Source organism: Misgurnus anguillicaudatus, chromosome 2, assembly GCF_027580225.2.
Source record: "Misgurnus anguillicaudatus chromosome 2, ASM2758022v2, whole genome shotgun sequence".
NCBI classification, from domain to species: Eukaryota; Metazoa; Chordata; class Actinopteri; order Cypriniformes; family Cobitidae; genus Misgurnus; species Misgurnus anguillicaudatus.
In genome coordinates, this window is record NC_073338.2 from 1271995 (window position 1) to 1294733 (window position 22739).

A 22739-nucleotide genomic window follows, 5' to 3' on the forward strand; every position below is an offset into this window, starting at 1 on the left:
TATTGGATGCCAATTTGATATGAGGCACACTTTCAGGTCATCTCTGATTTATAAAAGGAACAGTGTGCTAGTGTGCGTACGTAACTTTTAGTAAGGATCCTACACACAGTTTTATAAATGAGATCCAGGACTTCAAAATTGAAACCAAATCGGAAAAAAAAACCCTGAGCAAAACAATAAGGCTCTTTGCACTTTCAGTGCATGCCCCCCCAAAAGAGAATAATAATTATCATTTGTATAACAATAATGCATCAATTTAAACCATTTTAAAAAACTTATGTTCTTTTTTCCAAATATTCAAATGAATCAGTTTACATACATAATAGCAGATATAGGACAGGTCTTACTTGCCTTTGCAGAAGTCTTCTTAGATATCTTGAAGTACCCTATATACGTTTCAAACAGGCAAATCAAAAAGATTTGTGCTTCAAATGATGCTTATTTTGAACTTTGCACCCTTCACCGGTCTGAGGCATTTCAGGCTTTTGTTTAAAAATGGTAGAATTAAAAGAAGAACTGCATTAGATATTCACTCATTTGTAACATGATTCTACTAAACATGTAAACATTTGTTTTCAGATCATTTGTTGAGAATGTCGATGTATCATTATGTTGTGATATCACACATACCTGACAGAAGAGATTAGATAATCAGACAGCTTGATTTTTATGATAACAGTGTTCATAGCATTTACTGCCCTGTCAATGATTGATCCGCTGTTAGATGTGATTTCTATGAGGGCCTTGTACTGTTTTCTTTTTACACATCTTTCATGTCAAGTTTATTACTGAGCTGAACTGATAGCACATCTCTGTCATTCAGTTGTTTTCTTACTGTGGTTTAAACATGAGGCACGGGGCAACTACATACACTTGCCTTTTTCTTTTCCACATCTTCAATCTTTTTGGCTATCAAGGCAGATGTGAGGTGAGTACATCAATATTTTACCCATCAAAAGCCAGCCTTTAATTTGTCACTTGAGGAAATCCTAAAGTCAATAGTGGTTTACATGTAAAATATTAACTCTCCTGTGCATTTTTCCACATTCCTTTTTTCCTCTTTAGACAACACACAAAGTGATCGGTATGCGGTTTTTAAAATCTTTTTCTTCTCAACATTTTAAATAATATTACCAATAGTTTGTTTATTAGAATAGTGAAATATTTAAAACCTTATTAACCACATTAGCACTAATTTTGCAGAATATAATGTAGATGAAGATAAAGTGGATCTCTTTGATATCAATGAAGGTATGGGCATCATATTATTACAATCATTGTCTCAGTCCTGTTTTGTACCTAAATACATTGTTATGTCCACATCATGGGCCTCATTTATAAAATGCTGTGTAGAAAATGTCCTAAATTTGGGCTGTGTCTGAAAACTTTAAATTGCTGCCTTCTGAGGCAGCATTCCAAGGCAGGAAGGCATCAAGTCATGTCCGATTCGATGTTATGTTTACTTCCTGACTTCTGAGATACCTCCATCGCCCTGTCCCACAATTCTATGCGTGTGTGTGCATGGGGAATGTGATTGGTCGAGCCTGGTCGAGTAAAAAAAATGACGGCCAGGAAATTTGGAGCATAAATTTAGTGTAAATAAATGCATTTCTAGCAAGAAATCAGTATTGTAGTTTTCAAATATGTGATTAGTTATCACAAAGGCACTCTCTGTTTATATTTCAAGCATGCTGCGAGCCAACAAGTCAGCTGCCAAAGTTTTCGGACACAGCCTTAACCTAAAAAACGCGCTTGGTGATTCATAAAATGAATGTGTGCATAGAAAACACGGGTACACTTTCAGATGTGAAAATCTATAAATCGCCAATGATCTTGAAACTGAACAGTTGCAGATTTCCGCCTCTAAACAATGCCTAATTAATGTCATTGACATATAGGCCCTGTCATAAATGGCACACTCCGGACTTGTGGTCCTCCTCAGAGTTCACACTTTGATGACATCATCTAGTGCAGACTTTAGAGACCCTTGATGCGAGTCCACGTGGGTGCACCGGAGTCGTATTTTGGGACAGACTCGAGTGGCACGCCGGAAATACGAAGTTGCCCATCAGTGTGAACTCCTCCCTTCCGTCGTCTGATTGCTCTTTCGGAAGGACTTCTGGGTTGTTAAAGTGCGCGAAGCCTGCTGCAGTGTGGACTTCGCTAAAGACCGCATCAAGGGGGCAAAGGAGACGCTGATGAGCACACTTCAAAGCGTAAAAATGACAGATGGGACACCCTACGGACTCGTAGACTAAGCGAGCACGCGCAATTTAAGGCCACGAGACCGAAAGTCCACATGAAGTGCGCCATTTAGGGCCTGTCAATGTTTAAATCCTTCATGAGCAGAAAGAATGCAGTTTATTTCCAAAAACCAAAAAAAAATCCAAAATATGTTTCAGCAATTTTTTTTTGCCATTTTTAGTATATTTTGAAATATATTTAAAAATATATATATTTTTACTGTATGGGACCTGCAGCACTCGGATAAGCAAAAGTGCGTAGGCTATATGTCTGCTCAGACCCTGACGTGGTGCTACGCACTTTTCCACGTTAAACAGTTTTTATAAATGTGGACTTTGCTGTAGATTTTTGCATAGGCACACTTTACGATCAGATCTGTGCGTACGCACGCTTTATAAATGATGCCCCATGTGTCAAAATGTTCAAATTGACACCTAAGTGAGCTTACACTGAATCCCTTACTAAATAATAATACTGCATATATCAGTGTCTTGCCTTAATAATGCTGCTATAATAACATTGAAGGAGTTGAGCTTGTCTAAAACGTTATAAAAAAAACCTTTGAATTATAATACAAAGCAGATTTTTTATAGAGTTTGAGCTCAAATGTTATTGACTTGTATAACAGAAATTTGTGTTATACAAGCAGTAAAACTCCTAATTGACAATGGCCATTTCATCTTTCAGCTGCTGGCATTGATCTTTTCGAGGGAGATATTTTATACGACGAGGTAAGAGCTGTTGTTTGTTATCTTGAAAATAAACCTGAAAAAGAAATGAAAGGCATCTGCTGTTGTGTGGTTCAAGTAACAGTGTTACAAAATCCTGTGTTTCTGTGGCAGAAATTGGGGAGAAATTCAATCATTGGAGATGAATACAGATGGCCAAAAACCATTCCATATTATCTTGAGGATGATTTGGGTGAGCATCGGTTCAGTCGGTTATGAAAAACAAATTTATATGTAAAACAACTAAAACATTTATCTATAAAGTGGTTTCCCATTTTGAGATTATGATCCCAATTTACCAATAAACAGATTTAACATGGTAACATCCAAAACAGTCCCGCCACTAGACGTACTGTAAATAGTAGACTCTCACCTGTTTGCATACTGTCCATCCTAAATAGTATCTAAAATGTCCTCAAATAAAGTAGATTTTTAAATACAAATTAAAATTGATGTTTCGGATTGTAGTATGTTGACTTCAAGTAAGTTCCTGTGAAGTCAGATGACTTTAATAAACATGACTACTGTATTAACTGGATGAATTTGGAGATTTTTTTAATAAACAGAATATGTGTCTTTCTGACTGTATACAGAGATAAATGCTAAAGGGGTCATTCTGAAGGCCTTCGAACAGTATCGGCTGAAATCATGCATCGATTACAAACCGTGGACTGGAGAAGAAAACTATATATCTGTGTTTAAAGGCAATGGGTGAGCTGCTCCACACACTGAAAACCTGACGTACACCCCAACAGATACACATGAGCTGTGTAGATGGGCCGGTATAAGATTCTGCCGGTATGATAACCTTTAGCAAAAATACCACGGTTTCACTGTGTTGCGGTATTGCCATTGCAACACTAAATTGTGTTATTTTTAAATGCCAGGTAAAAATAAAGCCTTTCAATTATAATATGCTTTCAAAAATATATAATATTTTCTTAATGTATATTAAATGTAAACATCAAATCAATCACATGACTTAATAATTTAATGAATTTTGTATAAACACAGCTATAACACAGACGGTATCACAGAACATTTTAATTGTTTTGACTGTTTAAAACCTCGGTATACCTTAAAACCGGTAACCGGTCCATGCCTACAGTGCTTGGTAGTGTTTGTTTTGTTATGTACAATGTTGTGTTGGATCTTTAAGTAGCTACTTGACCTTTGCTGTAAGATACAGTACAACCTGACAATTTTAAACAATTTATAAAATTATCATTCATTATTATAAAGTTTCCTTTTAACCAATACGTTACAGGGTGCAATTGTAACGTGTCATATGAGAACTGATCCTAGCTCCCAGCTGAGGGTTTTTTTATTTACCATAAGTGATGTTTTCGTGTTGGGTTGTTTACTGTGGGACTGCTGACATTAACTTAACTTAGTGTTTATTTAGTCCTATAAATATAACTTTTTTTATAATAATCCAAATATCCACTTTATAAATCCTGTTTTATAGTTTGTAATGTTAAGGTACATTTCGGTGTACTATTGGAAATGATATACTGTATAAAGAAGTTGTAATGATAAAGAATGAGGAGTTTTCAGGCTCTTGACTGCTGCTGTATGTCAATAGATGTTTTTCCTCAGTGGGGAATCGGCAAGTTGGCAAACAGAGGCTGTCCATCGGCAGTGGTTGTGATCGTATCGCAACGATTGAACACGAGTTCCTCCACGCTTTAGGCTTCTGGCATGAGCAGTCCCGCTCTGACCGCGATGACTATGTCTCTATCATTTGGGACCGCATTACTGAAGGCATGTATACATTATGTAACCTGAACTGGCTAAATAAAGGCTTTAAAATCATGCTCACCAAATTCATGCACATGCACCTAATAGCCTGAATTACATTTAGATGTTTTTTGGTTCACACACATGAAAAATCACCATGGTTCTATTAAAATAGCCTATATAGCTCATTTTTTTACACTTAAAATGGTGATATAATGATGCATATGGAAGAATCATTCGATTTCATTCAGTACAATGGTGTATTATATTTTGATCCTTGCCTGTACCATGGTATCATGGTGGAACTGCAGCAGTTAGTCTTTAATAATCTATTTCTGCCTGATTCGACTATTAAAAAACTCAATTGGATGTTGACACTAAATGTAGTCAGGTTTAACAATATTTTTATTTAGTATAGAGACACATCTTTCGATTACTGGACAAACCATTTCTACAGTATCTTAACAAAAGAAATGATTATAGAGAATTTTATTTTAAGTGATTGACAGACATTAATTTTGTTTACAGGCAAGGAACATAACTTCAACAAATACAATGACACCACATCCAGTGCTTTGAACGTTCCCTATGACTATGGTTCAATGATGCACTACAGCAAGAAAGCTTTCCAGAACGGTACAGAGTCCACCATAGTCACCAAAATCCCCGCCTTCAGTGATGTTATTGGTCAGCGTATGGAGTTCAGCGATAGCGACGTCCTCAAACTCAACAGACTCTACAACTGCAGTAAAGCATTTATTAAGTTATCATCTTAATCAGAGCTGGCCATTCCTGGTCCTGGGGGGCCACTGTCCTGCAGGGTTGGGCTCCGGCCATAATCAGGCACACCCCAATCTCATTTCCGAGTCTGAAGCCTTTGATTGGGATTTCAGGTGTGTTTGATTGGGGTTGGAGCTGGGCTTTGCGGTGCAGTGGCCCTCCAGGACTAGGAATGCCCACCCCTGATCTAAATGATCGAAAATGAGCGTTTTTATACCGCTTATACATCTAAGGAAAATTATGTTAAGGAAAAAAACCACAATGTTTTATTACAAATGATACATTCTACAATGTTTGTTTTTACAGTAAAATGTTCATTTTAGGAAAGGTGGTAAGACCTCTAAATTACTTTGTTTATTATAGATGTGTAACTTTCTCCACAGCTTTTAAAGATAGAAACTAAGAGAATTCAAATGGGACACATAAAGTTTATCATCGGTGATGTATTAAAAACCTATGATTGTAGTGTAAAGTGTTATCTTTATTGCCGGTGTTTATTTTACAGCTCGCTCCAGCACATTCCTGGATTCATGTGACTTTGAGTCGGAGAATATCTGTGGAATGATCCAAACTCATGATAATAATACGACAAACTGGCAACGTCTTTCCAAAGCTACAGGTGGACCGGACACTGACTACACCCACATGGGATGCTGTGAAGGTTATTAAGTTTATTAAGGTCTTATTATTAATCTCCAATTCATCTTTAATGTGGAATAATTTAATTTGACATTTTGCAATAGCAACTGGCCAGCCAGTGCACTGTAAAAAAGTGCAGCAAAATTAAGTTTTGCAAGTCAATTCAACCTATTATTTTAAGTTAAGTTAAACTAGCATAAAATATATGTTGATTTGACAAAAATGCTGCATTTGTTTTACGGTGTGGTTATTGCAGAACAAATCCTGTCAAGAGGATCAGGACAAATTACGATATATTTTACCATCTTTCATCTGTACTGTGTTGCCATATAGCTCAGTGGTACAGTGTTGTGTTAGCATCGCATGGTTTTGAAACCAGGAAACGGATACTGATTATCATCTTAAAGCCACCAAAACGTAAAAAACAATTACTGAAAACATACTTTTCTCTCTTGGTGACCATCAAGTATTGCAAATATTTGATGAGGAATTAAAATCTCATATTAAGATCTTTAACTTTTAATTGCAGACGTTGACATCTACTAACAGTTTGAAACACTGCTGGGACGATATTGAGGCTTCGTTTACACTGCACAGATCCCATCTATTGACCAAATCTGAAATTTTCGCCTGTTTACATTTACTTAAGAAACACGACTCATATCCTATATCTGTGCTTACATTAAACTTACACAAGACTGCATAGTTAATATAAGCTCCACGATTTACGCTCGAGTTCTGGATCAACTGAGCACATATCCAGTTGATATCCAGTGTCTGTTTAAATGTGAATCTATGTCATTCTTTTAGGAAGGGGTTATTTCATGCACTTCAGCACAGCGAGTGGGAAGCAGGGGGACAAGGGGCTGCTGGAGAGCAGGCTTCTTTACCCCAGAAGAGGATACCAGTGCCTGCAGTTCTTCCTCTACAACAGCGGTGATGTCAGCGACCAGCTCAAGATCTGGGTGCGAGAATTCGACAAGGCCAACTCTAATGGGACACTGTATCTCATTAAACAGATTCATGGTACAGATTTTTAAAAGACTAAGGAACTAATGCATGTGCTAATCATATCATGGCGGACCACCACCTACATACACTTATTTGCAAACTCTTTATACACACAAAAAACTGTTTTGAAAACGAAATGGATTGTGAGCTCCAACATTTGATCAAGATTTATAGTCCCTGTCATGTGGTTGATACTGTAGTTGGTCTCTCTGGGAGAGATATGGTTGATTGGTGTTTCAAAGCTGTTACTGCTGTATACTGTGTGTCGTAGCACAACTGGAACAATATCAACAACTGATTAATCACAATTCATGGTTGTTTCGCTTTATACAGGTGAATCTTTAGTGAGTGTTTCTTTTAGTTTGCTTGCTTATCTTGCATTATACGATTGTCTGATAATCTGCATGTGTATCTGTGGGTCATGTTATCTTTTAAATTGATGTAAAGTGTCCTTGGGTTCTTGAAAGGCACTATATTAAATAAACGTATTATAATTATTTTTTTAAAGCTCCCCCTGATGACCAATGGCAACTTCACCATGTGAGCCTGAATGTTTCCAAAAAGTTTCGTGTGGTGTTCGAGGGAAGTAAAGGTAACGGGAACATGGGTGGACTCTCACTGGATGACATCAACCTTTCAGAGACCACTTGCCCGGAGCACATCTGGAGGATTAAGGACTTTAAAAGTGTTCTGGAGAACACGCCGACGGGCACTGCCATTTACAGCCCACGCTTTAAATCGAAGGACGGTTACACCTTTCAAATGGGCTTGTATCCCAATGGTACAACTGGAAACCAAGGGGAACTGGGGGCCTTTGCCCACTTAACATCTGGCGACGATGCAGACGACGAAAGTCTGGTTTGGCCTCCTAACTGGAAGCAGATAACCATGATGCTAATGGACCAGAATGCAGATGTTCGTAGACGTATGTCCAATCAGAGGAGTGTAACAACTGACCCTACAATGACTCTGGAAGGTGAACTGTTGTCGGTTTGGGCTTCTTTTAATCAGATTTTTTTTACTTACATACAAATGATTTACCTCATTTATAATTAATTGAAAACTGTTAAAAGGAATCATTGCTACTTTGTTGAAGGTACTGTTGCTTTTACTGGTGTTTAGGGTCTGAAATGTTTTTCTGGGACAATCCACGTAAAGTTGGGCAGAAAGTTACAGATGACAGTGGGACTGAGTACTTTCGTGGTCCAGGAGCTGGAACATCTGCATACCTGACCCAGTCCAGAGCCCTGACCCGAAACTTCATTAAGGGTGAAGACGCCATCTTCCTCCTCACAATGGAGGGTGAGTTGTTTATACCCATTTAACAATTCTGCCGAAACTTTTTTCATTAGTGTCTTTTAGGAGTAGCTCACCCTGAAGTTTTAAATGGTCCTTCGATTATGATTTCCCTTTTTTAACTAAATGTTGCTGTTTGAGCATAAACAACATCTGCAAAGTTACAACGCTCAAAGTTCAATGCAACGGGAGATATTTTCTTTAACAGAAATTGATTCTCATAAACTACAAATAAACGGATGAATAACGGCTAAAAGTGAACCTTCCTGGGTTAGTGACATCACAAACATTTAAACAAACCCTGCCCCTGGGAACACACAACATAGGAGGCGAGGCCATGTTGGGCTGCTTTTTATGCAAGGAAGTAAACAAAGGACAGCGCTGTTTGGCTTCGCTAGCCAAGTAGCCGTTTGTCATACTTATCTGTCAAACGACTACAAAAACCGCAAACTTCTATTTAATCCAACCTGCGAACTTTGAATGTTGCCGTTTGTGTGAATTTTTCTTGGATTAGAGCTTTTTTGTAGTGTTTACTCACATGCTTCTCTGTGTTTTGCCACTGTAGCAAAGTGATGCCCTGCTGAATGCTTGGCGCCACCCGCTTTTTTTAAAAGAAAAAAAACTAACAGTGCTATACAGTCAGTAGCATTCACTGTAGAAGCCGCAGTCTTTAATAAAATAATACTTGCAAAGAACAGCGCATCTAAAACGACAACTACAAACAAAAATAGTCCCTGGGTCTGATTTGGGCTTAAATTAGTAGGGCAATTCTGACAACACTGTTTACAAAACATCGGTCCATGCCACTATGTGTCAGGGTAAGAGGCGTGACGTTTCAGGACAATGTGCGGTAGGTGGTTAGCGAATCGCAGTACACTGGGCCAGCTAATCAAGTTGAGCACATTGCATATTTCTGAGAAGGGGCTAGGAACTTAAATGCCGTATATCATGCGCCGAAACTGGACGGAAACAACAAGTCCGAATACTCAGACCAACAAAACTTAGCAAACCTGGTTCTTGCTCCGGCTTTTACTTCTGTATATTCGGCACTTTTGCAACAACGGACCGAATAGCTTTTCTTACGTCTTTCTCCGCTGCCAATACTGAACTACAGCTCAAACTGACGCACGACCTCAACGTCATCGTTCTTAGCCACCCCCCTCTGTTCGTTGATTGGACCTGCAGATTTTTGCAGGAGAAAACAAAACTCTACACAGCAGTCCCAGACGTAGTACTGAAGCGACATTAAAATTAAGCGGAAGCACGTAGGAGGGCGGAGCCAGGCTAAGCAAAGGCAGCCAATTAGCGTCATAATGAGGTTGCCAGTTAAGCCTGAAGGGACGCCAAATAGGTGCAAAACCAAGCGTTTAAAATCCCCCACCCTAATAAAGCTTTCTGAGAGATGTTTTAGGAAGCTTCTAAGGCATTACAGACCCAACCAAAATTTTGTTGTCTACATGTCACATCACGGAACATGAATAAATAACCCTTTCAATCATTCCATGTCACCTTTAATCTTTTGGTCGGTGGGTTTCAAACATGTTTCTTGGTAAATTAGATAGACAATATATCTTAAGTTTAAAGTTATTGCGTCTGTCCCACATTGTCCTAATTTACCATGTTACTTGTCCAACATTTTGTCTGACTGGAGGTGGTCACCCTAATGGCGCCTTGCATGGCTGATGCTGTCATTGTATGAATGAATGAGTTAGTGAATGAGTATATGCCAGGCAACTTGTAAAGCACTTTGGATGGCCATGGGTCTGTTGAAAGCGCTATATAAATGCAGTCCATTTACCATTTAATTTGTTTAATCGGCTTTCAATGCTTTCATTTTTTTATTTGTAATTATAAATACATTTTCTTGTAGATATCTCCCATCTAGTTGTTTCCCAGCCTTTGCCCTCCGCAACTCCAACTAACTCAACTCCTGCTGAAACACCAACTCCAACTAACTCAACTCCTGCTGAAACACCAACTCCAACTAACTCAACTCCTGCTGAAACACCAACTCCAACAAATTCAGACAACAGTTCATCCACCACAAGCACAACCACTGTCCCATATGACCCATGTGTGTCTCTGCAATGTGAAAATGATGGTGTGTGTGGGGTGAATGAAGCTGGAGATACTGTATGCAGGTAAAACCATGACAGATTAAATCACTGCCTACTTCCTTTATTAATTTATAAGAATGATGAGTGTCTAATTGAGTTACAGATCACATAAGTATCGGCTTCGTTTAATAGTACAATTGATTTTGAAAATGCATTTCCAGTTCTATACTGAAAGTCACAAACAAACAAAAAACAAGACCAATCTCAGCAATAGGCCAAATCATGGCATTCGGTCCGAATGCCTGTCAAACTATGTTTCTGCATACAATCTCCCATTACGGCATGCAGACCAAGTGCGAATTAAACAGCGACTACCTCGCATTCCTCCTGAACGACAAAACACGGGATAGAAAATGACGTAACGTCTATGATAAACCTCTGGATCGGGAAACAGCTAAAAGTGGAGTTGATGTGTTTTGTACCAGGTGTGAGTTTGGAGAGCACTCTTGAGGAAATGGTGCGATCTTTCGCTTTAAAAGCTATAGCTTGCTGCTGTATGATTATGTGATTAACTCGATTAATAGTTAATGTAAATAACTTACTTTTTCTAGATGAAAAATTAATATTACTATTATTAAGTTTTCGGAAGCTTGACAGAGATTGTCATAATGGTGTACTTTGGTAGATGTTCAGTTCAGTATACATTGTTTCTAGAAAAATATTCACGATTTATATACCTCGCGTTATTTAAAAAATGTAACAACATCAGATTTTCAGTACAGTAACAATATCTATTGAAATAATGAGAGGAGATGATGCCATCATTCCAATCCTCCATCTTTTTTGGGTTTTCTCTTTGGCCAATGAATCACTCGAAATGTATGGAGCTAAAGGCACTGTTGTGTTGGATCATTTACAATATCAGCATACTGTACGTGGAGTATTGGGCTGTATTAGACATGACTGATTGAGGTGTGGTCTCTCTTTACAGGTGCACAGTGGGTCATGACTGGTGGTACTACGGTAACAAGTGTCAGTTCAAGAGCTCAGTCAAGAACAACATCCTAACAGCTGTAACAGCGTCTGCTATTGTGTTTGTTGTCATGCTGACTCTGACAGTACTCAGTGTGCTGTACGTGAAGAAGTCATCTAAGAGAAAACTCAAGCTTACTGGAGGAGGAATCACCATGCAAAACATGTACACATTTAAGGCTTGATCATGTCAATAACGTGACACCTTTGAAGTCTCAGAGAGTGTTTTTGTAATTCTTTGATTCATTTTTACTTAGACAGGTGGTATATGTACAGTAGCTTCTGTTTAAATCCCCTTCGGCGTCATCTTTTTAGGTTTTTGTTCTGGTGTACAGAAGGTCACTTTTTCCCAAACAAATACCGTATTCTCAACAAGTGTTGTACTTTAAGCTAACAGATTTTTCTGATGTAAATACAAGCGTTTGCCACTGTCTATACTACTATACTACTTGTATTACGAGTTTAGAATGCCTAAAAGAAAAGTTTTCATCTGGTCAGCAATGCCACAGTCACAAGAACCTTCACTCTCAGTTTCAGAAGATCTGATAAGACTTGAAACAATCACAACCTTCAAAAACAGCTGAAGACAGCGCTGGTTATATGATTTCTTATCAGGTCAGTATTTTATGACAAGGCATTCTGGAAAACTTGATTCTGATTGGTCAGTGGTGGCATTGCAATAGGGCTGCATAACCATTAATCGCTAAACTAATTGTTTGCAGAATAAACGTTTTATGTAATCACATGGCAGTTGCTTCAATGCATTTAGGGGTGTGGTCCTGGTCAAGACAATCTCCTGAACTCCAAACTGAATGTCAGAATGGTAAAGAAAGATGATTTAAGCAATTATGAGCGTGGCATGGTTGTTGGTGCCAGACAGGTCGGTCTGAATATTTCATAATCTGCTCAGTTACTGGGATTTTCACGCACAACCATTTTTAGGGTTACAAAGAATGATGTGAAAAGGGAAAAAAATCCAGTATGCGGCAGTCCTGTAGGTGAAAATGCCTTGTTGATGCTAGAGGTCAGAGGTGAATGGGTTGACTGATTCAAGCTAATAGAAGAGAAACTTCTGAAAGCATTTGTGAAGCCACAACACGCACAACCTTGAGGCGGATGGGCTACAACAGCAGAAGACCCCACCGGGTACCACTCATCTCCACTACAAGTAAGAAAAAGAGGCAACAATTTGCACAAGCTCACCAAAATTGGACAGTTGAAGACTGGAAAAATGTTGCTGGTCTGATGAGTGTCGATTTCTGTTGAGACATTCAGATGGTAGAGTCAGAATTTGTCGTAAACAGATTGAGTACATGGATCCATCATGCCTTGTTACCACTATGCAGGCTGCTGGTGGTGTTGTAATGGTGTGGGGGATGTTTTCTTGGCACACTTTAGGCCCCTTAGTGCCAATTGGGCATTATTTAAATGCCACGGCCTACCTGAGCATTGTTTCTGACCATGTCCATCCCTTCATGACCACCATGTACTCATCCTCTGATGGCTACTTCCAGTAGGATAATGCACCATGTCACAAACCTCGAATCATTTCAAATAGAGCATCTTTGGGATGTGGTGGAACGGGAGCTTCGTGCCCTGGATGCGGATCCCACAAATCTCCATCAACTGCAAGATGCTACCCTATCAATATGGGCCAACATTTCTAAAGAATGCTTTCAGCACCTTGTTGAATCAATGCCACATAGAATTAAGGAAGTTCTGAAGGCGAAAGGGGGTCAAACACAGTATTAGTATGGTGTTCCTAATAATCCTTTAGGTGAGTGTACAAAAATTATACATGTATGTGTGTATGTTAATATAAACATAATTATTATACACACACATATATGATGTAAACAAAATTGTTTATTCTGCAAACAATTAGTTGTGATTAATCATTATGCTGCCCATCTGTTATTCCTATAACCACAACTATAACTGATAGCATGGCCTCATCCAAGTACTGTTGTTACAAATGAGCTAATAAAATATTTAAAATCTGTGTTTCCTGTTCATGTGACTAGCATCGGTGTAAAACAATGATACACGATAATGCACATCCAGCTTTTTGTTATTGAGAAGTAACCCCCTTCAGTTTGATAAAAGACCCCACGGCTTTGTGTTGGGGTTCCCCTACTTAAAAATCTAGACAAAAATCACACCAGAAAGCACCACAAGATTAAATTTATAGTCATAAATTTAAAATTTATTATAACAAAATCAGGAACTTTTGTGTGGTTGGATTAAGTACAATTTCTTACAGTTAAACTGGTCTGGATTACAGGACTTGACAGAGTCATGCTGGTGTGAGGAGACAGATGAGCAACAGGAGTTGTGTGTCTGTGTGTGTGTGTGTGTGTGTTTGTGTTGTGAGCGAGTGAGCACAAGTCGTGTGTGTGTGTGTGCATATGTTTCTGACACATATACATCTATTGATTGGCATAAAGGGTCATCTCTAAACACACAGTTCTCTTAAAAAGCATTGGTATACAATATCTGTCTTATTTACAATCATTGGAAAGAGGAAAAAATCATTTCTCGCAGAGAAGATTAGTAAAATGTGACAAAGTCACTATAAAAGAGTAAGCAACTCCTAGGAGTTAGTCTTTCAAATTTCCACTAAATCTCTAGTTTTATACAGGCCTGACGCCTTGATTTACTGAAGAGATACAGTATAACTTCAAGTGCTCTATCTACAACAGTATTACTAGTGTGTACCATACCAAACACAATTTACCGCAACATAATTTTCGCTTTTAAATCAATTTCAAGTCTGTTGTTTCTTTTTCTCGCATCAAAAGATATGGTAACTAAAAAAAAAAAAACCTGAATAAAAATATCCATAGTTTTGATGTTGGTATCGACAGTTACGTTGCAATACTAGTGTTGTGTTGAATTATAAGGGTAAAAACAAAGTTAAATGGTCTTTAATCAGTAGTGAAACTCTAGTGAAACACTTACAGACGGGTCACTCCGTCTTTTCTTAAAGGGAAGTGGCATCATACACATCCCAGCCTGTTTGTCTCATGGCCTTTCAGGAGCGGTCACAGGTCTGACATGTAGGCATGCTAGATGATTGACAGCTGTCTCTTGCAGACTCCACGTGAAGTCAAAATACTGGACTGTGCAGGGTCTTTACAAACATTTCGTTGACTGTCATGTCGTTTCAAACCCTTTCAGAAGCAAATTATTTTCAAGAATCTTTACACACAGCTCATTTGTCGTCGTTTTAATTGTTTATAGCAACCACATTTGTCAAGCAGGTGACAAAACATCAAAAAAAGACCAAAGATTTGTGCAATATAAGTCTTCTTAAACTGTGGGTTTGTTAAACTACATTCAATCTGGGTCTAGGTGCGAAGTGTAGGATTATTCATGACTGTAGTTCATGACAGGTCACAGGCAGAACTTTATCAATACTTCACCCACGCTTGTGGTCACTATAAACTTTGTTGTTAAATAAAAAAGAGCCGTGTGAAGGTTTTGTTTCAGAGAAACAATTACACCATACAGGTTTGAAACGACATAGAGGTGACTAAGAACGAAAGACTTGTACGGCAGTCACCTGGAACAGACATGCAGCGAGTGCGGTCTCATAACGGCGTGTCGTAGTAATCCGCAGGTCGCTCGCTTTTGTCTGGTCTTTGTTGGTCCTGCTGATGTTGTTTCATGATTTCCTTGACCTCCTCCTCTAGCTCTGGAGGAATGATGAACTGGTCGTCGGGGTCAGGTTGAGCAGGGGCGGTGAAATAACCCCCGGGTTTCTTCGAAGGAGCCTCAGCTGCTACCTCTATCAAGTTATGACTTCTTTCCTGTGGCGCGACGGAGCCGTTGCCTCTCCTCTTTCCCAACGTCTTGGTCCACTCATCCGTTCCGGCGTGTTTTCCGACTTTGTCCTCTTGCTTCAGAGTTCCTTCCTTGTCGATCTCCTCGGTTGCCTCCAGTAAAGGCTCTGAAACTTTCTCTGGGACTTCTGGGGTACAGGGTGGAGCTGGTGGAAAAGGCAGCAGGTGGCCCAGACAGTGAACATCCGCTTCTACTTCCACTCGACTGCCATTGGAGAAAACACCGGCGATGGGTTCCTCGTCCTCGCTGTCTAGACCGTTGTCCGAAAGAGCGCTGGAAAACGTTGCGCCCGAGAGCTGCCTCTGGAACAAGCCGGTGGCGTTGGGCACTAAGTGAAGCGTGCAGCAGGGTAAGCGCGCGATCTGCTGCAGCTGTGGCAGGTGAATTTGCGGATGAAGGTGAAGATGAGCCTCCTGGAGCGGGATTGGCGGCTCATCCGAGGAAGCGGTGGATCCCACTTCGGAACTCATCTCAGAAGCGCTGACCTCGGAACTGATCTCGCTGCACGAGGACGGAGGCACGGCGGCGGAGGAAGGTGGGTACAGGCCCGGGCCGGGGCTAGGAGGGGGTTGTGGTGTGGGATGGATGCTTCCGGAGGCCGGCTCGGAGGACGCCGAGCAGCAACAGCAGCAGCAATCTTCAGCGACGCTGAGCTGAACCACCACGGCGCTGAGGCTGTCGGTGCATCCGTAGGCTTGCGCTAACGTGCACAGCTTCTTTGCGGCCGCCAAAGGATCTGGGACTTTCCGTACGGCTTCCACAGCCTCGTCTGGGTCCATGACCTCAAACAGACCTCTGCTGCCCAGGATGAAGAACTCATCTCTGGCCGTTAATGGGAGCGTGTTGACGTATGGACGAGGTAGGACAGCTGGGTAGAGGAACGAATAGCCCATGATGCGTGTGGAGTCTGTTACACCGTTTACTTTGTTGTCCTGTATAAAGAGAAGACTTGGGTGAGTCTGGATTAAATACATTCCTAATCCAGTCATATAAATAATTGAGCCGCTACCAATCTGAGATAGAGATGAGGACAATATGAAAGGCTGAAGGGAATGATCAACTGCAGTTTCCCAATTACTGTGCTGTTGTTACCTCTCAATAACATTAGGGTTATTGAATAACGTAATGAGTAAAAAGTAAATAAGGTTATTTGATTTCGATAAAAGGTCAAGTCAATTTTTTCCTTTTAATTTGAGGGTCGGTCCAGATCTCATGTTGATAATTTATTATACTGACGTACGAGTTACCTCAGTTATGATAGCTTTATGCTGTCGTACACGGTTGTATTCCTCTTTGATACCGATGTTGTGCAGCAGTGACAGTGGAAGCGCCTTGCCGTCTCGACACAGCACCGCTTGACACTTGCCCACATTAGCAGCGGTGAGAGTGAAGCATCCCGCCGGGTCTGTTGGGTCATGACGGATGTGACAGAGAGCTGCCGAACCACCCAGTTTCTGCCCTGCTGTTCCCAACTTCCTGTATGCCGGAGAAAAGAAAGAATAACATCTAAAGAACTCCTTCCATGCCAATACCACTATTATTACATTTCAATAGACATTCAATCGAAACACCAATATAATAGACCAAAGCAGGGATGTGTGACTCAAGTAAATCACCTCTGCATGACCAGGAAAGTGTTTGTCATGTAGTCTTCTTCACTTTTGGTTCTTTGCAGTTCTTCAGCCAGAATGTCGTTCATGGTGCACTGGAGTAAATAGGGGACCTCCACATTCCTGTCACCATCAAACACGCCGTACAGAGCTTCTCTGTTCCCACAGAAACTATTAACAGACAGTGCTGCCACACACAGTCTGCACAATACAAACATCACACTTAAACATTACAGACAATAATCACACAGTATGTACGTCATTTAATTCTAAAACAATCAGAGCCTCAAAGTAGTCATGACCATAAAAATGACACAATTTATACAATACTCTAGCTTTTATTGTTATAAATTAAATTTGTTATTCTTAAACTTTTTTGACGCTCGATTATTTTGCGCAAAAATACAGAAACTTGGCTTGCTAAAACATTGACATTGATCGTTTCCATGTTCACTTTAGACAGAAACACTTGATGATCATTTTTCTTTTCTTTTCTATCATTAGAAAGTGAAAACAGATCATAATATCACATTGCACAAGCAACAATCAGGAAAGTGTCTTGGGCAAGGCATGAAATTGGGACTTTAGCCCAGTTCTTATTTCTGTGGGGATATTTTTGGTATACAAAACATTTTTTCCCTATCTTTTGAATTCTTTTTCATTTGCAAATGTAAAATATCCACTTGATCCAGACAAGTCAAAATGGGATTAATGACAAGTAAGCATGGGTCTGTGATACCGTTTAAAAGGTATGAGCTGTTAAGTAATCATTAACTAATTTAAATGATTTGACTTTATTTTGCATTGATATAAAAATCCAATATCTGCCATGTTATTCTGTCATCTTTTCTCCCTTTCTTCACAAAACGCAATAAACGCCACTCCTCCTTTTCTACAGAATGCAATAAATCCGCTCCACAAATTACAGCGTACCATTCCACGCAATGTAAACAAACAATGGCGGCGTGTTGACTACATGGACTCAGAGTTTCCTCATCTTGTACTTCGTGATCACCAACAAACAAAACAAAATAATACTTTAATAGCATTGATAAACCTGTGATGGTTTTCTGTGACAGGAAAGAAATGTAAGCCATCAACATCCAATAACTTACGCGAGAGGCACTCGGGAGACGGGTGCTTGTTCTCCCGACAGCATCTGTGAGGTTTATGTGATTCTAACACATTACAGCGGATCGCTTTGAAAAATGTTAAGCGACGGCGTCAGGTATAACCGCAGCAATGACAGTGATCTTAATATGATAAAGTAAGTGTTTTGATTAATGCCATTAATGTTTATTTTTTTAATCAGTGTGTACAACTGTTCAACTAGATGAATAAAACATGGCAAAGATGAATGCTCACTTATATGAAGAGTTTGGTTCCAAAACGCAATAAATCCATTTTGACAAATTTCGGTAAAAACGTGTTTTCTATACCAAGAAAGTGACAAGATGACAACCAGTATTTTGTGTTACACACTTTCACATATCATCTTTAGTTTTTAAAAACATAAAAAATTCATATCCATAACTTGATTTTCAAAGATTTATTATAAAAACGAATTCTTTTTTCCACAAAATGCAATAAATCCATGACAGTTTTTTATTTCAAAATGCTATAAATCTATTAAATCAATGTATAAATGTGCATCCATCTTTACCATTTTATATTTATTTAGTTGACTAGTTGTATACAATGATTAAAAAATAAACATTAACGGCATTAACCAAAACACTTACTTTGTTATATTAAGAACACAATGTTTTAGCATGAGAAGCTTGATGCTGTCTGGAGAACAAGCAACCGAGTGCCTCTCGCGGAAATTATTAGCTGTTGATGGCTTACGTTTCTTTCCCATCACAGAAAACCATCACAGGTTTAGCGATGCAATTAAAGTATTATTTTGTTTTGTTTGTTGATCATGAAGTACAAAGTAGATGAGGAAAATTAGGATTCCGTGTACTCAGCGCGCCGCCATGTTTGTTTACATTGCGTGACTGGTGGGCTGTAATATCAGAAATGGATTTATTGCGTTCTGTAAAAAAGGAGGAGTGGCGTTTGTCGCATTTTGGGAAAAAAGGGAGAAAAGATGACAGAATATCATGGCGGGTATTGGATTTTGCGTAAAATTAATTATTTACTTTTTAATACTGACCTGATATAATACTGATTTTGGCAGTTTTGGAACCAAACTCTTCATATTCAACAGATTAATAGCATTTTGGAAAAAAAACTGTCATGGATTTATTGCATTTTGTGGAAAAAATAATTTGTTTTTATAATAAATGTTTGAAAATCAAGTTTTGAATGTGAATTTTTTATGTTTTTATAACCTAAAGATGCTGTGTGAAAGTTTGTTACAGAAAATAGTGTTTTTCATCTTGTCACTTTCTTGGTATAGAAAACAAGTTTTTTACCAAAATTTGTAAATAAATAAATGTCTACACTCACCTAAAGGATTATTAGGAACACCATACTAATACTATAATTTAATAATTCGTTACATTTATATAGTGATTTTCTGCAGCACTCAAAGCGCTTTACATATAAATGGGGGAAATACTGTTTGACCTCCTTTCACCTTCACCTTCCACACCTAGTGGATTCAGAGGTATTCCGTGTATATTGTGTTATTTATTAATGTATGATGTTTTTTATGAAGTTTGTATTGTTTGCGTAACTCTATGTGGCTCTGTCCCTTTGGGGATAAATAAAGTGTTGAACTATCTTAATTCTATGTGGCATTGATTCAACAAGGTGCTGGAAGCATTCTTTAGAAATGTTGGCCCATATTGATCGGATAGCATCTTGCAGAGATAATTGCATTAATTAGAAATAACAAATAGGTGTTCCTAATAATCCTTTAGGTGAGTGTACATAAAGAGTTTCGTTGCAAAACGAGATAACCACCGTTTTTTAAATTGTTCAGAAATCTCGTTTTTTGGTTGTGCATTCCAATTAATTTCAATTCAACTGCAGTTGGTTTGTTTTGATTTAAACCTTCATAACTTACAAAATACAGCTAAGTAGCACCATCAAACAAAATAATAACATAGAAACACACCGTTCTACACCGATTATTACAGCTATTGAATTTGCTTATGTTACTTATGTTATGTTACTCACTTGTTCTTGACACCTGATGCTTCAGTGTAGCCATGACTCCAGACCGCCGGCCCTCCTGTCGTCTCATTGGCTAAGAACGCTGAGGATGGTGGGTCAATTCGGAAACAGCGGATGTTACTATTGGTTAAAATATTCAGAAGTGACGAGTCAAATACCCACCAATTCACATAACATATATTTTAACAGCCAAATAACAATGCAATAACAATAGGAACAAAAGTAAAAATCTATTTTTCAAATCCTGTACACAAATACACAGTGTCTCTTACTTGAGTTGTTCAAGGGTCTTATGGTCCAGATTTAAGCGTGGGTTGCCCGTTAAGTCCAGTTCTTGAAGTTTAGGAGGCAGATTCTCAGGTAAACTAATCTCACTCAACTCATTGCAGCTCAGATCTACACACTATACACAAAACACAACTATTGAATACAAACCAAAATATACATATAGGACACACAAACATTACTTAGATCAGTGGTTCTTAACCAGTTTAAATTATATGGTGGTGTTGGGATGGTGCCAGGTTTTATGACATTTTTAAAAATACATTCATTTAGCATAAATTCTGTGCAATTAAACCTCAGAAAAATAAGGCTATTAACCAACAGCATTACATTGTAGAACAGGGATGGGCAACTTTAGTCCTGGAGGGCCGGTGTCCTGCAGAGTTTAGCTCCAATCATAATTAAACACACCTGAAGCAGCCAATTAAGGTCTCACTAGGCATACTAGAAACTTTTAGGCAGGTGTGCTGAGGCAAGTTGGAGCTAAACTCTGCAGAACACCGGCCCTCCAGGACAGAAGTTGCCCATCCCTGTTGAAGAACTTAATGAGCCCTATTTTAACGATCTGAAACGCAAGTGCGAAGCGCAGGTGACTTTGGGGGCAGATCTTGGGCGCTGTTGCTATTTTCCCGGCGGGAGAAATAACTCTTGCGCCAGGCGCGAATCAATAAGGGGTTGGTCTGAAGTAGGTTCATTATTCATAGGTGTGGTTTGGGCGTAACGTCAAATAAACCAATCAGAACGTCATCCCACATTCCCTTTAAACGCAAGTGCGCAAGTTCCATGGCGGGTTGTTATTATTATGACGGATTTACCAGGCGCACACCAGGAGCGGTTCACAGCCGAGGTGACCCACGTTCTTGTAAGAGCAGTCAAAGACAGAGAAGTTGTTTTGTATGGGGATGGAAGAAACCCGCCCAAATCAGCGTCGGTTAAACAGGCGTGGGAGGAAATAGCCACAATTGTCTCATCAGCTGGCATCCCCAGGACGTTGCGCCGCAAGCGCTACAATGATGTCAGGAGACAGGGAATCCCAAGCTTGCCAGCATAAATCGGGCACGCCGTGTAACGGGAGGTGGATCTGCCTCTACACATGACCTGACGCCAGCAGAGGACATCGCTGCGTCCACCCTCACCACTGAAAGCCAAGAAACGCAAGCAGTCCAACCCCAAAGTACACTTACAAATCAAGTTCACATTAGGGCTGCACGATTAATTGAAAAATAACCGAAACCGAAATTCATAAACGTTAACCGACCCTACTTTATCATGTCGGTTATTTATGGTTTTTAATCCTGTTAATACTTTCCCTTTAAAACATACTAACGCGTGTGAGGTTACGTGGCTCCGCCCCATCCAGTCAGTAGCAAAGAGACACATGGAGGAGAACTCAAACACTGTGTTAACTGAGCAGATCATCTAGTGAAAAGAAAAACGAAAGTAGCGGGTCCCCGTGATAAAACTACGGAAAGCGCGATCGGGTTTTTACCGCAAATTTGCATGACGTGTAAAAGTTTATCTCAGCTTGTCAGAACCGCGAGAAGATGCGGGCAAGCAGGTTTAATTAGACATGGCAGAGATGAGAGAACGCGAGAACTTCTAGTCTACATTAACACCAGAAACATTATAGATGAGAGTAAAGGTCTTGTATAGCAGTGCCCAGTTAAGGAAAACTGAATAGAAGACAAGGAACGTGTAAAGGATACAATGTGTATTACCCTGCCACTCATCTCATTATCTAGATTTAGCTTATTGTATATGTATGTATCTTATGGCTAGAATTAGTCATGTGGGTTGTCTGAATCTTTGGTTCATAAGTTCCTATTCTGAAAGTTTCATCAGTTGTGCATAATAACATGTGCAGCAACTGCATATGGTCAAGTCTATTTAGTATTTTTCAGTAATGCAGTTATTTTGGGGGAAAATGTGAATAATTGCATTGTAAGGATGATTTAAGGTGTGCCCTAAATGTTCTGCTTGTGTTCCTAAAATTTTCAGTCAGGGGGAACAGTACTCATAATGACAAAAAAGTTAGCCTGGAGCCCTGAATTACTAGACTTTAAAAAAAATTGTTATTTATTTTCTACTTTTTTAAGGAAACTTGTAGTATACAGTAAACTAAAATGTGACTGTTTTAATTTCAAGCAATGTGTTCTTTGATTTCAGTTGAAGTCAAAATATTCAATAAATAACCTTAACAACTAATACTTTCCTCTTCACTTAATTATTTTAAAATCACAAAGATAACAACAAATGCCCTTTCAATAGAAAAATATATCCCACCTTTAATATCTGAGCATGAGCATATTTAAAATACAAACCTTGCCAGCGAACTATGAGGCAAA

General features: G+C 39.1%; 2 protein-coding genes across 3 annotated transcripts in view; one reads left to right on the forward strand and one right to left on the reverse strand.

Annotated features, from left to right (window-relative positions):
• Window positions 1-757: 757 nt before the first annotated feature.
• On the forward strand, window positions 758-13529 carry mep1bb (meprin A subunit beta b). 2 transcript variants are annotated; one of them, XM_073871733.1, is made up of 15 exons: window positions 758-928; window positions 1066-1084; window positions 1204-1251; window positions 2932-2975; window positions 3087-3165; window positions 3566-3683; window positions 4558-4736; window positions 5241-5459; window positions 5998-6153; window positions 6942-7157; window positions 7651-8118; window positions 8265-8444; window positions 10309-10347; window positions 10381-10579; window positions 11487-13529. In XM_073871733.1, the coding sequence occupies exons 1-15, from the start codon at window positions 848-850 to the stop codon at window positions 11710-11712; spliced, it is 2271 nt and encodes a 756-aa protein (XP_073727834.1). In that variant the 5' UTR covers window positions 758-847; the 3' UTR covers window positions 11713-13529. The 2 variants fall into 2 exon arrangements, with proteins under 2 accessions (XP_073727834.1, XP_055057097.2); XM_055201122.2 differs by having other exon boundaries at window positions 759-928; window positions 10309-10579.
• Window positions 13530-13711: 182 nt separating this feature from the next.
• Window positions 13712-22739, reverse strand: part of phlpp1 (PH domain and leucine rich repeat protein phosphatase 1) — a 67233-nt gene continuing 58205 nt past the window's right edge. Inside the window, exons 13-17 of the mRNA XM_073871732.1 lie at window positions 20382-20512; window positions 20113-20229; window positions 16990-17184; window positions 16621-16849; window positions 13712-16305 (exon numbers count right to left, since the gene is read on the reverse strand). Coding sequence (XP_073727833.1) covers window positions 15121-16305; window positions 16621-16849; window positions 16990-17184; window positions 20113-20229; window positions 20382-20512 — 1857 coding nt within the window. The 3' untranslated portion in view covers window positions 13712-15120. The remainder of the gene's footprint in view (window positions 16306-16620; window positions 16850-16989; window positions 17185-20112; window positions 20230-20381; window positions 20513-22739) is intronic.

Excerpts from the sequence above, each read along its gene's own strand:
- mep1bb (XM_055201122.2), top strand. The coding sequence starts at position 848 with ATGAGGCACGGGGCAACTACATACACTTGCCTTTTTCTTTTCCACATC. Across the intron at positions 1,252-2,931 it reads TCTCTTTGATATCAATGAAG|CTGCTGGCATTGATCTTTTC; the intron begins GTATGGGCATCA and ends TTCATCTTTCAG. Across the intron at positions 8,119-8,264 it reads CCCTACAATGACTCTGGAAG|GGTCTGAAATGTTTTTCTGG; the intron begins GTGAACTGTTGT and ends ACTGGTGTTTAG.